This window comes from Argopecten irradians, chromosome 16, assembly GCF_041381155.1.
Source record: "Argopecten irradians isolate NY chromosome 16, Ai_NY, whole genome shotgun sequence".
NCBI classification, from domain to species: Eukaryota; Metazoa; Mollusca; class Bivalvia; order Pectinida; family Pectinidae; genus Argopecten; species Argopecten irradians.
This window is the reverse complement of record NC_091149.1, coordinates 12,763,389-12,779,278: the sequence shown is the minus strand read 5'-3', so window position 1 is coordinate 12,779,278 and position 15,890 is coordinate 12,763,389. Positions and strand designations below refer to the sequence as shown.

General features: G+C 33.2%; 1 protein-coding gene across 2 annotated transcripts in view; it reads left to right on the top strand.

Moving 5' to 3' along the window:
* Positions 1-15,890, top strand: part of LOC138311103 (protein PTHB1-like) — a 48,520-nt gene that overhangs the window by 5,033 nt on the left and 27,597 nt on the right. Inside the window, exons 8-21 of one of the 2 annotated variants that reach the window (XM_069252541.1) lie at positions 1,631-1,657; positions 4,222-4,312; positions 5,391-5,486; positions 6,447-6,576; positions 6,984-7,165; positions 7,574-7,650; positions 8,609-8,665; positions 9,540-9,642; positions 10,383-10,487; positions 10,981-11,121; positions 13,757-13,852; positions 14,256-14,428; positions 14,864-15,016; positions 15,556-15,738. In XM_069252541.1, coding sequence (XP_069108642.1) covers positions 1,631-1,657; positions 4,222-4,312; positions 5,391-5,486; positions 6,447-6,576; positions 6,984-7,165; positions 7,574-7,650; positions 8,609-8,665; positions 9,540-9,642; positions 10,383-10,487; positions 10,981-11,121; positions 13,757-13,852; positions 14,256-14,428; positions 14,864-15,016; positions 15,556-15,738 — 1,614 coding nt within the window. The remainder of the gene's footprint in view (positions 1-1,630; positions 1,658-4,221; positions 4,313-5,390; positions 5,487-6,446; positions 6,577-6,983; positions 7,166-7,573; positions 7,651-8,608; positions 8,666-9,539; positions 9,643-10,382; positions 10,488-10,980; positions 11,122-13,756; positions 13,853-14,255; positions 14,429-14,863; positions 15,017-15,555; positions 15,739-15,890) is intronic. The other variant, XM_069252542.1, reaches the window with a different exon arrangement.

The window sequence follows — 15,890 nt, the reverse complement described above, 5'->3', positions numbered from 1 at the left end:
ATAGAAATTAATGATCATTAATTTATGTTATTTTGAAGTTTTATCTGCGTTTGGATAAAGAAAAGTCACATTTTAGATCTGTGACAATCACATATTTTAGATCTGTGACAACCTAAGAAAACTTGGGATATTTTTAGATTAGGACTGGGTTTTTTGTGTTGTTTAACGTCAACAGTCAAGAGTCATTTAAGGTAAAGTAGATAAAGGGAAATCAGAGTACCTGGAGAAAAACAACCAACCAGTTGTCAGTACCTGGCAACTGCTCCCCATGGGATTTGAACTTGAGACCGAGTGATAAAATAATGATGTAATATGTTGGGTCACCTTAAATACTCAGCCACCACAGGAGCCATGGGTCAATACGGGGGTTTCAATATCCCAAAACTACGTGGGTAAAGTACCGATGATTATGACGTCATCATTTGACATGAGTTTCGTGACGTAATAATCACCGGAAGGTGGTACTAATTGACGGTAAATTGTACTTTACCCACTTCTTTTTGGGATCTCAAAACCCCTGTATTAGATAGTGTAATTAAATGAAAAAAAAAATCTTTAAAATAATTCCATTGTACTACTGCATAATGGTTTTTTGTAATCACATGATGTATTTAACCAAGAATTACTGCACTACACACCAGTCCTGTCACACATTGTCCGGTTATTGTGACATGGTAGTTTTTATATATATGGGCGACAGTACAACAGGACACAAGATGAAAATTATATGCACAACACAGTATTAAATTGCACTGATTTTATAACTCGGTAAAATCAGGGGCCTGTACCTTTTAAATTGGAAAACGCTACATTGCATTTTTCTTGAAATATGTATATTTTAGAGACTTCTTTATTTGTAAAAATATTTTGATAAAATTGGGTAAAATACATCAACATTTCTCTAGAGAAAGGGGTCTATATATATTCTCTCCCAAATATACCTAAAAAATCGCTGGTATTGGTCAAAAGTTTTCTATTGTTTTACAAAATTATAAATGTTTTATGAAATAACTTTAATTTGAAAAAAAATCTTTTTTACCACATTAGATTGTAAAATTCTTGTGAAGATAATATGAAAAAAAAAATTAAAAAAAAAAGAGAGAGAAAAAAACAATCTTGAAAGTAATCTTCCATTAGTTGAGTACATGTATATTTATATATAAAATTAATTTTGTAGGAATTTCCCTCCCTTCACATGTTATTTTGCATGATCTGCATCTTGTTTCGGAGAATCAGGAAATGGAGCCAATTTATATCAGCATGGATGCATATTTATTTTGATTTGATACTTAACAATATCACTAACAACTTAGACTGGCATTTCTGAACATTTTTACACTATTTCATCATACTAGTCATTGAATTGTCACACATGAAAGATTCACTGGTCTAGTATCAATTTTATTACATAAACCTTTGACTGGTATATTCAGTTTTAAGCAAGAAACTAGATAAATGCTCTTTCAGATTTTCTTTAATTCAATTTCATGATTTGACTGATGGGCTGTTAAAGTCTAAAGCAAAATTATGTTATTTATTTTTTTAATCCAAAATTAAGAAATATGAAGCTAGTTGTATCCTGTATGTATGTATTGTGTAGTACAGGCGTTGTGTTTGATGATTTTTGAAGGTGTCTGGCCAAGGGACTGTATGCGAGGTATGACTATATAAATTATATAGTATTTGTATATATGTAGTGTTCTGTTTCAGCTCCAGCTCAAAATTAACACTTGAAGCGTCTTCAAATCTGGATTGTATCTGCCTTTGATAACAGCCTCAGATTAGACACTAATTTTCTCTCTAAGACTTCTTCTATGTTTCTACTCTCTTAATTGAAATATTAATGAACTGAAATTAAATTTCTTATAAATGTTAAGGGATATTTAAGGTGAAAGTGACTTTAAATATAAAAAAAAACCTAGAATGTATGGATTTCCGTGGATATTACAAATTTGACAATCCTCACAAATTGTTTGTAGGAGGTATTTCCTTATAATTACTTGATTACCAGTTTAAGTATTATGATATTTGATTCAGGAAAAGCATACTTAATTTTGATATCCGTATCTGGTTCTGAACATTACTATTCAGTCTTTGCACATTACAGAGTTTTTTGTGAGCGCAATTCATGTCATTATCTCTGAAAAGTATGATGTTGCGCTCGAAAACACATGACATCACAATCAACACCTATCCGCAGGGGCAGATAACTCTGTAATATGCAAATACGGAATAGTATATAATTGAACTTACATGGCTTAATAGGTTTTAATGCTTTTTGTATCAGTTACAAACACCTGCGCTATAAGCCTTATTTTAGAAGTTCAAGCTAGTTTTACCCCTGGCTTTGCTGTATATTAAGTTGGAAAGTATTAATTATCCCTAAAAGATGCAGTTCAAGCTAGTTTTACCCCTGGTTTGCTGTATATTTAGTTGGAAAGGATTAATTTCCCTATAAGATGCAGTTCAAACTAGTTTTACCCCTGGCTTTGCTGTATATTTAGTTGGAAAGGATTAATTATCCCTATAAGATCCATTTAAGATAAATTATGATAGAAGAAAATGAAGACAGTTGACATACTGGTATGTAATAGGTACTTCTGAATCAATGCTATCAATTTCTTTTCTTGGACTTAATACATGTACATGATTTATTGTATTAATATATAATTAGAAGTACCTGGATCTCCAAATTTATAAAATTTCTAATATTAAATTATAAAAATGAAATTGAAGTTTTGAATTGAGGAATTTGTAGATGGTGTATAATTTTGTTAAACTAAATGAGAACTGTTCTATGTATGGTTTTATATTAATCATTAAGCAAACATATAGCTATGCTAGAGGCTCTCCTCTTTTAATTTTTACAGCTTGCAGGTGTTACATTTTAAATTAAGAGTGTGATGAAGTTGAAGAGTGTTTATTTTGCTTTTTTGAAATATTCTGATCTGGCTTTTTAAAATGATTAATCAGCAATAATGATAACCACCTGTTTGGGATGTCACGTCGTATGATAGATGTCAATGTGATGAATAGAATCTTGTACTTTGTTTGTGCACATCTTAGACATATCAAATCATTGTTTACTATAACCTTTTATATTTTTTTATAATTATGCTTATCCAAACCTATATTTTACATCTAAATGAATATCATTTAAGTTTATTTTTATTTTTTTTTTTACTTAAGTTATTTGCTTAATTCTGTTTAAAGTATCAATGAAAGATTATGTTGAAGTCTACAAAATCTGAGATGTACTGCAATATTGGAAGATATATATACAAATATCAAGACAAAAATAAGTACACATCATTTCAGATTTTATTCTTCTTGACTTTAAGAAATCCTGTCTGCATGGCTAAATTCTATAACTTCAGCATTTTCTCCTTTTCTTGAAACTACCATAGCATGTCATTTGGGTTTTCCGTAGAATTTTCCAATGTGAAAACTATGTTAATTAATAAAAGGAACTCCTATACTCAAGTTTAATGTTATCTTCAAACTTTTTGTATGATGTCAAGATTAATTTTAGCATGCTTGTCTAGTACTAGTTTTATCATAAATTACATAATACCCTCCATACACTCAGCATAGTCTATTCTGTCTTTGTGTATTTTAAAGAGTTATCTGCCCTTGCAGGTAGGTAATGACTGCGACATCATGTATGTGAGCATAACATCATATATTTTAGCGTAAAATTGCATGAATTTTCCCTCACAAAATAATGATGTCACAACCAATATATGTACCTAATCTTTCAAGGGAGATAACTTAGTAATATGCAAAGATAGAATAGATAATACACATGCATGATCTTCATTGAGGTCGCCATGCATATTCTGAATGTAAATATTCTTCATTCATCACCCCTGAAGTCAAATTTGAACTCTTCTACCTCAAGACCTGGAACAACCCATTATAAAATTTCAGGGGTGCATGGGTTGATTAAATGTGTTTAGTGTATGTTTCTTCATTCATCGCCATATTCCTAGTATAAAACTAAACCGTTGACCTGAAACTGTACAACAGATGCATTTTGTTCCAATTAATTACCCAATTATGATTTTTTCTCCTGGTTAGTTGAATATATGAAATTAATTTTTCCTTATCCTTGTGATTTTCCTCTGTTTAACAGATGTTTAAAATAAAAAACCACCTGTAACTTTCATGTTGTAAGTGAATTAATGTTGATATTAAATGCTGTATCATTTTCCATAACAGTTTGACTGGTGTTTCAATATTGGCGAGCAGGCAGTGGACATCTTTGTGACTCAATTCCAACAAAATACACCACAGACTATTCTAGTTTTAGGTAAGGCAAATCTATTAGGATATTTATCTAAATTAAATCTAGGTACAGATCCGTCAGAGATAATGATACACATACTGATACCACATGGAAAGAGGTACAGCAATATAATAATCTATCAGAGTAAAACATGGTAACCAAAGGAGAAGGTACGTTAAGACTCGAATATGGCCTCAAAATTAATTCTCCAGTAAAGAACAACATATTTTTCAATATAAAAGCTGAATACATTTGCTAACACATAACATCTCGAAAATATCCCGCATGTGCCAATTATGTTCACTATGACGTCATCAACATGCAGTTTCACGCCATTTTTCACAAAAATCCTTGAAAAATCATACTTTTTGAGTGGTTTTCTCTAAAAAAGAATGTGGCCGCCTTTGTGGAGCAGAAAGAGATTTTCACACTTTGTGTATCGTGTATTTACGCATATCCATGCAAAATGTAAAGTTGCTCCAAGGTGGCGGCCAAATCCATTTCAAGCCTTTTCTAACCTAAAGACGATGAATTTCTAGCAAAATTTGGCGAGAAGAGGAAAATCATCAATTTGATGACATCATAGGTGGGACACATCGTGTACATGGTTATAAAAAATTATGTTTTGATGAATGGCAAGTATGAGAGTATTTATTGATATGAAATTGATGGGGATCAGAGTTAATTTTTTTCGGCCTGAAAAATTAAAGCCAAATACTGGTCCTATCATATCTACTCATTTGTACATCATTTTAGCCTATTCAATTCCACTATATCTTCCCCTTCGTGTTACAGGTTCAAAACCCAAATATGTGGTAATGCCAGATGCTAACTGTAGGTATTCTCAAAACACTAGCTGACATATATTCCTTTTTTTTAAAAACCAATCTGGCACCTTCTAAAAGGCGAAATTATCCTGGTTTTTTTAGAACATTTAATATCAATTCACCAAATAAGCCAATGGTCTATCTACTTTACCATTGGCAAAGGGAGAGGAAGGGGAGGGTGTTTTAAATAAATCAATACTGATTGTGTAACCTTATTGTTAATGTTCAATTGTTTGTAATTGAGTCTGAGTATGGATATTCTTCGTTTTTTGCAGGAGAAAGAAATATATTATGTTTAACAGAGACGGGTAAACTAAAGTTTATGAAGAAGATGGAGTGTGACCCTAGCTGTTTCCTACCCTATGCTTCAGGTGAATTATAGACAAGTGTTTCACTTTGTTATCTGTCATTAAATACCATCTAGCCAGTTATTTTCGCGGACCAAAATTTTTCGCAATTTGATCTAAAAATGAGAAACTCATATATTAACAATTTTGAATTTTTGCGATATGGATTTAAGGGTGGATATCATTCAAACTTTTTTCAATATTTTGCAGATCAAATTTTCACGATATCATCATAGCAATGTTCCCAGAAATCGCGAAAATATCATCACTGCTAAAATAACCCACTATACGGTATTAGCTTGGCAGTTATAAACTCTTAAAATCAAAGAACAAAACCTCTTGACTACTGTAAACCAAATTTTATTTCACAGCTATTAAATTTCACCATTCTCATTTCAAATCACTAAGAAAATTTGGAAGATTAAAATTCACAGATTGAAAAATTGAATGGATATCTCTATCAATAAAATCTGATAAAGATGATAATTCACGGAGATCAATTTTCAACTGAAGTTCTAAAGGCCGATTCAGTGTCTTAACCAACTGTCATTGCGACCAGTATGTTTGGCCAGTATAGACAGGTTTTTAGATTACAGTAAAGGATGGTTAGTTATAACAAACCTGTGGGTGCCAACAAATAAACTGCATTACAAGTACTATTTGTTATACAAATATTGCATCAATAATGATATATAAATATAATTATATGGACATCATATAAAAGCATTGTGAGGAATGAAAAGTTCTGCAGTTTAACCTTATATTTGTAAAGAGTGTGTTCATTATAAAGGTGTATCATGTTTTACTTTATACAGGTTTTGATTGCACTTATATGGTATTAATTAAGCCAGAATAGGTCATGTATCAGGATTGGACAAGGGCTAGTTTGACATGTTACACTGTACTTCATTGTTTTTTATAGTTTACTCAGAACAAACTTTCTGTAATTTTTGCTGTATATAAATTTACCATGTTGATTTGCAGTGAGTGACGGAGGAGTGAATTACCTTGTGGGATCACACACCAAGTCACTGATGGTGTACCAGGACTGTACGCTTAAATGGGCCGCCAAGCTCGACAACGTCCCAGTACAAGTCTGTGTGGGCACATTCTCGTAAGTAAATAATAATAATAAACTTCATCAGGTAATTTAATAATCAGAATATTGATTGAAAGAAGAGATTGTCAAAAAATTTAATTCTTAATTTTGTGATACTTTCAACATCAAAATGGAAAAAATCAACAAAAATATTATCATTTTTCTGTCGAGAGCCATTATATGATATGCATATCGTCACTATAATTAAATGTCAATGTTTTTGGCACTATGCAGCCTCCAGGAACACATGTACTCACTATATATTTATTAAACACATTATCTACAATGAAATCTGTCCTCAGAAGTCCTAAGAGAGAATTTATACAAATCAATTTATCAACTAATTCATGACAGTGATCTGATTATTTAATTTGTTGTTTTTGTAACAGTGACCTAATTAATTAATTAAGTTGTTGTGACAGTGACCTGAAGGGCGTGATAGTAACACTGAGTGACGCGGGGAGGTTGGAATGTTCATACTTGGGGACAGACCCTGCTCTATTTATACCTCCAACAACTGAGGCGAGAGAACTCAACTACCCCGATATGGACCGAGAAATGGCCATGCTTCAGAAAAAGATTAAACAATTAGCAAGTAAATCAGGTAGGCTATGTAAAAAAAGGAAGAAACAGCATATTCAGTACTATTGTGGTCATATCCATGTAAATGACACTTAACTACATTATTCTCTAAGATACATATACAAATTTTAGTAAGCCGATTAGTGAGTATGACCTATCATCTGTATTATATGTAAACATTATATTGATAAAAATAAAACTTATTTCCACAGCGACTTCATGTTGCGTTTTACAGCTTTTTTATGGCAAGTTAGTTCAAGATTGAGATCTGCTTTCTATTTTTCCACTGCAACTACGAAATATCTGAAAAAAATTGTTTATTGTATATACATATATATTACCTAAAAACAAGATAATGAGGTAGTCTCCAGCAATAGTGTAGTCAACAAATGTATCAGATTACAAATGTTGAGATATTGATATTTTACAGTGATTGTGCCAAATGTCAAACAAGAAGATGACCTTCAGATTTCCTGTCAAGTCAACTCTAGTCTAGATGAACCATCTGTAAGTGGGGTCTTTGTCTTAAGATGTTTTTTTATTGTACATGGGCAAAAACTATCCCCAAAACTAATCAATGAAATCTGTCACTAAAGAGCTAAACTCTCTTCTCCTGTAAATCTTAATGACCCTCCCATAGAATGTCAGCAGTACAGTACTAGTATTGAGATGTCTTACTGACATTGCTGGTTTCTAAATTTTATCACGAAAATGAAAAGTATTGTTTATTTATAGATTAATTTTACACATTAACATTTTTTGTGACATTTAATTAACTATTTAATCAATCTGTATCCTGTCACCTTGATAAAACATAAGTTTCTTATGAAAACGGCGTCATATTATTTAAATGTACATGATTTATATATAATCAAGATGGTAAACGTCATTAATTATGTGTGATAAGTTTTATTATTATTACCCAATATTAAGTCACATAACTTGTCCAAACAGGCCCTTTTCTAATCTGGGTCCATGTGTATTACAGACTATGGTGTTTTCCTTCTTAAGTTATCTTACTGTAATTTACCCAATAAGCTCCCAGGATGTTTGAAAAATTGAAAAAATGAAAAGGTGCTTAATACGGCAAAAATATTGCAAACCTACACAGTTTTGATAGTTTGGGTCTTATGCTCATGTGATTTATGCCTGAGCAATTGAAATGAGGCCTCAAAGAGGGGAGGGGTCCTTGTAGGGACATTAGCTCTTATTTGGTCAAATATGGTAATTTTAAAACCTTGTAATCCAGACAAATATGCCGGTGTTATCCAATTTGGACACTGTAGTGTTAGTGTACCATATATCGTCTTCTACAGTTGTAACATTTGATTTCCATGGCCATTGACCAAACTTAAACTATGATTGTGTGGAGATGAAGAACTATTTTGGAAAAACTGATTACAAAAGTATTATGTTTATGTTTAAGAATACGATATTGTAAGGCTATTGTCATTGTATTGTGTAGGTAGCTACTGGGATGGAGTATGAGGACACAGATGGAGTGCCGTCCATTACTGTTAGGGTAAGTAGTGCTGAAGAACTTCACTGTTATTAGCTTAAACAAGAATTATCAACATCAATCATCAATTCTTATACATCAGATGGTGGGTTATTCACATTGCCTTTCGTCCATGGTCCATTCGTCCCTTAACAATTCTTGTTATCACTATTTCTCGGAATCTAAGTGAGGAATCTTTCTCAAATTTCATGTGCAGGTTACCCTAGAAACTTAGTAGCACATATTGCATTTTGGGACTGATCGATCAACAAGATGGCCGACAGAAAGCCATCTTGGATTTTGATAGTTAAAGTTTGTTACCACTATATATGATATGATAATACTGAAAGGATCTGTCTTAGAAAATATTATATGTAGGTTTCCTTTAGGTCCTGGTTTTGCACACTGCAATTTGGAACCATGCAATCAGTCAACAAGATGGTCGACAGGCCGCCATCTTAGATTTGTGTAGTTTAAGTTTAAAAAGCAGAAAAAAGATATCTTTTTCCATTGTCAGACATAGATAATTCTTTTGTGGGCGGTAAGATCCCTCTGTGATCTGTGAACACCGAACCATTGTTTCTATAATATTTTATAATACAAAAGCATAATGAAATGTGATTATGAAACAAATGATGCAGTCTTCAAAACTATCAACATTTTTAAAATTTTAACTTTTCTTGCTTGCTTCATTTACCATTTAGGTAAATAAACACTTAACACTGTTAACAGCAAACCATTTAAGATGGGAAATTCCATAAAGCTAAGATATAAATTTCAAGATGAGTTTGATACATGATTCATGTAGAAAGATTCAGCAAGGCATATGAGATGTAATCCCTACTTTAACATAAGAAACTCAACCATGCGTACAGGTCAGTGACTTTTCTATTTATAGATCCAACTGAAGGCCAGACTGCTCCTTGAGAAGATTAAGGTTGTAGTACATGTCAACTACCCTATAGTGACCAGTTCACAGACATTTGAAGTGTCCGAAGTCGGTGAGTGATACTTACCTAGAAAATACAGGATCTTACATTAGTGGCTATGTAATATGAAATTTATCAAACGAGTTCAACAATTTGATATGTAAGAGCCTTTAGGTGAGTGGCATATCAAATTATGTAACAAGTTTGATAAATTTCATATTACATTGTCACCAGTGAAAGATTCTATTTATCACATAACTTTTATTCATAGAAATGTAAGGGAAACTTTTGATTTTATCTCCATATAAAACAGTACAAATCCAGCTCCATCTACTGAAACAATCATGGGACGTCATAGATAGATTATGATGTCAAAACTACATGTGATATCATAATAGTGTTATTACACACATGTCTTACGATATTTATGACATGGCTGTATTACATGGCTGGACAGGCCAGTTATATGATAAAACAACCTTAGCTCTCATCCTTTTTTGCTCATTGCATGTTACAACATTATATAGTAGATAGTGTTTGTCATTAGTTCTCAAAAAACAGGACAGTACATTCAAAAATACATAAGGTACCTATCAAAACTTTCCTCTTAGATATATAGTGAGTAAGCAGTTCACAAATTCAGAATAAAAAATTAAAAGATTGTACTGGAGACTGGTCACTTGCGGCAAACCTCAGAGAAAGCTGTTTGGCAGTCTTAGTGAAAGTAACAAATTTATTGTTGTTATTATCATGGTCATGATAAACTTAATCTTCCGACTTTTTTAATCTTGTTTTTAATTTGTATATTCCAGACCCCAATAAACCCTCGGAACATTTTGTGTCTTTCTTTGTACAAGGAAAAGGACTTCCTACAACATTAACATCAACCATATCGGCAAACTACATCAGCGCATCAGGTTAATCATCACAATAGCTTTTTATTTTGATTTATGAAATATTGTATAATTTTTTGGAAAACTATTTCATTTAAATGTTTTTTAATGTATGAAAAAGAAATATAATGTTATTTTAAAAAAGAATGTATATTTTGTTTATATCAAGTGGTTCATGATTGAAAATTAAAATCACATTTAATTAAATATTGGGAGAGTTTGCCTTGATGTTTTGAATTAATCTGAATGTTTCATACTGGAAGTTTAAAATCGAATCAGAAATCTGTTTGTGTGTATTGTTGAAAGTAATTTTGTTTGTCATCATCAAACACCTTGCTCATGTTCACTCTATTACCTCCCCTTACCCATTTTACTTCAAAAAAGATGGTCAAATTCAATTTCTATCAGCTAACTTAGCTTACTGAAAACATGATTTTAAAATGTATCAATGAAACATTGAATGGTACAATTAGATGTATTCATGAAAATGTGATGTTGATGTGAATATTTGTTACAGGGGCGCCGAGGGTCGCCACAGGAAAGGTGAGGCTGCCGATTAAACTGGTCGTGAAGCCTGTGTTACCGGTGAAGAATGCTGAATTTAAGATTACACTAGATTCTAATAAACCCCCTGCTAACCTTTTAGACATTTTTAGTGGTAAGTGGAAAAAAACTGATTGAAAAAATTGATCAAATTCTTCATTAATTACATTTATTTGAAGTATTTAAAGGGACAATTCAGTCTAAGAGAACATTAAAAATTTGTACATATATCGGGAAAAAACCCAATTCTAATGGAAATTAGATCAGTCGGTTTTACTGTGATTTGCCTGAAAAGCCCATGGTGGTGACATGTGTGTAGATGTTCAAACTCGCTCGCTGTCCGCCATTACACATTGTGGTCGAACTTCTTGTATGCCAAACCCTGTCCCTTGCTCGTAAAGTAATGCAACTGTTGTCTAGAACTTCTCAAATCGCTCTGACAGTAGTATGTTTACCTTATTATGTGTATTGTCCTGTCTAAAAATCATTTTATCACCTTCTCAGTAGTTATGTAGTTTATTTCATTGTTTAACGTGCGTGACTTTTGCTCGGGTATGGGTACAGGGTACATATTGTACCTGCTCAATGATGTGATATTTCAACGATATTAATTAAAATACTTAACAATGTGGTGGAATGTGTCAATCTTTTACGTCATATGTTTCATAAGAAATGTAGAACAATACATTTATGCTATATTTTGCTTCTTGGTTATGTAAAACAATTAGCCTTAGTGAATTGTCCCTTTAATCAGAAAATCTAAAATTAATTTTCCAATTGTGTGCTTTTACTCAAAATATAATCAACTAGTTGTAAAAGGTTTTAGGACTTTTACTGGTAATTTTGGTTATTACTTTGTTGAATTAAATGAGGTCTAAGGAAAGTTAATTAAACTTTTACTAGTAATTTTGGTTGTTACTTTTACCTTAAAACTAATTTTCAGCTCAATTGATGTTGAATACCCAATAGCAGACAGCTACTTTAGGTTTCATAATAAGCTTCCTATGATTAATTGTCTCTTTGGTATTTTGATGAGGAAAATGCCAAATGACAGAGAGCAGCCCTAGCTCTCCTGTACATCATGGACTCCTAGGTATATTGGTATAATTTGTTTTCAGATTTAGCTGAGGAGAATGCTTGCAGATAGGGAGTAGCCCTAGCTCTCCTATATTTCATTGACATCTAGGTATATTGGTATAATCTGTTTTCAGATTTAGCTGGGGAGAATGCTGGCAGACAGGGAGCAGCCCTAACTCCCCTATACTTTATTGACACCTAGGTATATTGGTAAAATCTGTTTTCAGATTTAGCTGGAGAGAATGCTGGCAGATAGGGAGTAGCCCTAGCTCTCCTATATTTCATTGACACCTAGATATATTGGTATAATCTGTTTTCAGAATTAGCTTGGGAGAATGCTGGCAGACAGGGAGCAGCCCTAGCTCCCCTATACTTTATTGACGCCTAGGTATATTGGTACAGTGGAACCTCCCGAAACCGATCATGGTCGGTGCATATAATTTCGGCCGGTTTAGAGAGGGTTCGGTTTGGAGAAGTGAACCGAATACCGATCATCACGATCCGGATTTAATCGATCGGAAGTCATTTTTTACACTAGTGCACCGCATGTATGTCTAGTGTTCGTTAAAACCTACCGATATTGATTGTTAATGTGAATGTTATCACAAAAGAGAGAATAATACGTTTAAAAGGAATGGATTACAGCAAACTTGACTTTGTTACCGCTTATAAACGTAGTTTAGTTAGTTAGTTGCGTGAATGTTCTCGTCTGCAACCCTCATACGACCGATCGCTTCCGGTTACGTCAAGAATCAAATTATATGGTCTAATTACAGGATGATCAGTCGATGCCGGTCATTATATGACATAGTCATTTTCTAAAACAATACATTGCTTCGGCTTCTTCATACAGATAATTTACGTTATCCGACAACTACATATGTAAATAAAAAAAAACGTGTGATTTGAATACGAAACTTTCTCTTTATTACTAGCTCTGCTTGTTTTCCTACAGTAAACAAACCGCGTGCACATGGTAGACCTTCGTTAGATATCTAAACAATTGGCATGATTAGATAATTGCACCACCATCTCGGGTATAATTACCGTGTACCTCTAGCCTTCACATCTGTATACATGCCCCAGGACATGGCATGCGACAACTATGGTACAGGTACGTGTGTATTTCACGGTCGGTTGATCAGACCTCAATGCAATCTAACAGTGTCGCTCAGGTAAGGCCGGTTTTCAGAAGTGTATTTTAGTTACATTTGACTATTCCGATCTCAAAATCGGTCCGGTATTCGGAATTGGGAGGGATCGGTTTTGGGAAGTTTTATATGCTATTAATAAAGAGGAATTCATTCCGTACATGACATCCATGTTCGGTTTCTAGAGGTGATCGGTTTTGAGAAGGTTCGGTTTTGGGAGGTTCCACTGTATAATCTGTTTTCAGATTTAGCTGGAGAGAATGCTGGCAGACAGGGAGCAGCCCTAGCTCCCCTATACTTTATTGACACCTAGGTATATTGGTATAATCTGTTTTCAGATTTAGCTGGAAAGAACACTGGCAGACAGGGAGCAACTCTAGCTCTCCTTATTTTATTGACTCCTAGTTATATTGGTATAATCTATTTTCAGATTTATCTGGAGAAAACGCTGGTGGACAGGGAGCAGCTCTAGCTCTACATACTTTATTGACACCTAGTTATATTGGTATAATCTATTTTCAGATTTATCTGGAGAAAACGCTGGTGGACAGGGAGCGGCGCTAGGATTCCAATATTTTGGTGGACCTATCGTTACAGTGTTAGCTTCTAAAACCTCACGTGAGTTTTAGCTATCTCTGATAATCATCCACCTATAAATAGGGTTGATAATGAAATTATTATTTTTATTAAACAATATATTTATAGGATGAGATGCTTTCATAATTCAATACATTTGAATTCTATAATTTGTAGCATTATTTATCTGCTACTTGGATTTTCCAAATTTATGGAGTTGCCTGTATAATGAACATATATTTTTTTTAGAATTTATCAAGATATTTTGACTTTTTAGGTTTATATATCAATGTATCTGTGAGAGAGTATTCTAGAACATAATTTACATTTTTAGGATGTCGTCCAATAGCTGCTCTTATTCAGGAGTTATGATTTACTTGGTTTTTTTGTCAGTTTGAGATCATGTGTTGTTTCAGTATTTCTCATGGCTTGTTTTGTGTTATAGAGCGGTACAGACTACAGTGTGATAAGTTTGAAGGTCTGTGGCTTGTTACCAAGGAGGTGGTTGGTCGCCTTAACAACCACTTCAACAAAGGCAAAATTGGCGGCTATTCTATGTATTACTCCTCACAGCTCCCTCTACAGGAATACTTCGACCTTATAGACAGTCATTTTGAGGTAAAATGGAGAGTTTTGTGCAAAATTAAAAAAAAAAACAAAAAAAAATGACCATTTATCATCTACTTAAATTTGCTATGAGATATTTTCTTTGCAATTTTAAATATTGACACTTTACTTAGGAAAAATGCAGACATTTTTAAATTTATATTTAACAAACCATCGATAGCCAGAGTCATCAATTAGGGCCAAAAAAATAAAGATTGAAAATATTACGGCTTAAAGATAGCCGTTTTGTATAGTAACATAATTCTTGTGGCACAATCAAATTTTAACTCAATATTGATTTTGAACAGGTTTATAATAGTACAATAAATGTTTTATTAATCAAATATATCAGCTGAGTGCTATTAAATTAGTAACATTTAAGATAAATATCTAAAAAAGGATTTGCTGAACATTCATTTTTATATCATTAAATATTTTTGATTTAAGCATCGCCTGAATGCCAAGCGTTGCAGTGAAATGTTAGCTCAACGAGCATCACAGTTTCGTGCAATACAGCGTCGTCTGCTGACGCGGTTCAAGGATAAAACGCCCGCCCCATTAGGTAACCTGGACACCTTGTTAGAGGGAACCTACAGGCAGGTAGGTAGATGCCTTCAGAGACTACCGTATAGCTGGATATTTTCATGGAATGATATTTTCGTAATTTGGCGGGACATTGCTAGGATCGTGAAAATTTGATCTGCGAAATATTGAAAAATGGTTGAATGATGTCTACTCTTAAATTGATATGGTGAAAATTTTCAATTGCTATCATATAATTTCATCGTTTTTAGATCATATTGCGAAAATTTTGATAGCGAAAAAATAACTGGTTATACGGTAATACATGTTTGTGTTGTAAAGACACAGAGAGAAACAAAAAATTTACACTGATAGTCACATCAAGATTATAAACTGTTGTTTAGTTAAACATTTACTAAAGTAGCGATTATCCCAAAATTCAGTATTCTGAGTTTGCATGTTACTGAGTTTTCTGCCCTTGCGGGTAGGTATTGATTGTGAAGTCACAAAATAATGACTCATTAAGGATAGCTACATGCAAGGGAGGTAACTCTGCAATACGCAAAGACAGAATAGTTCAACAATTATACTTAGATCAATATTTCTCCCTGCTGTAGCTACTACACTTAGCGGACGCCGTAGAAGATAACAACAAATCCCAGGATATGGCGGCTAATTCCCTCAACTGTGGAACGCGTCTCTTTAACCTGCTCACGCGACTCTGGACCAGCATGTCTGATGACGAGTTTAAAGTCTTACAACAGACGATAACACCAATTGTAGCCAGCTCACAGGAACAGGTTAGTACAGCTAGAAAAAGAAACCAGTCTGTTCATCTATGTCACTAGGAGTTAATTAGCACATAATTATTGACATAAGTGACAACGCAAGGTTATCTCAGTAAATAAAATCATTTGCCTTATGTAGAAACAAAATTCAAAGATTTGTCAAT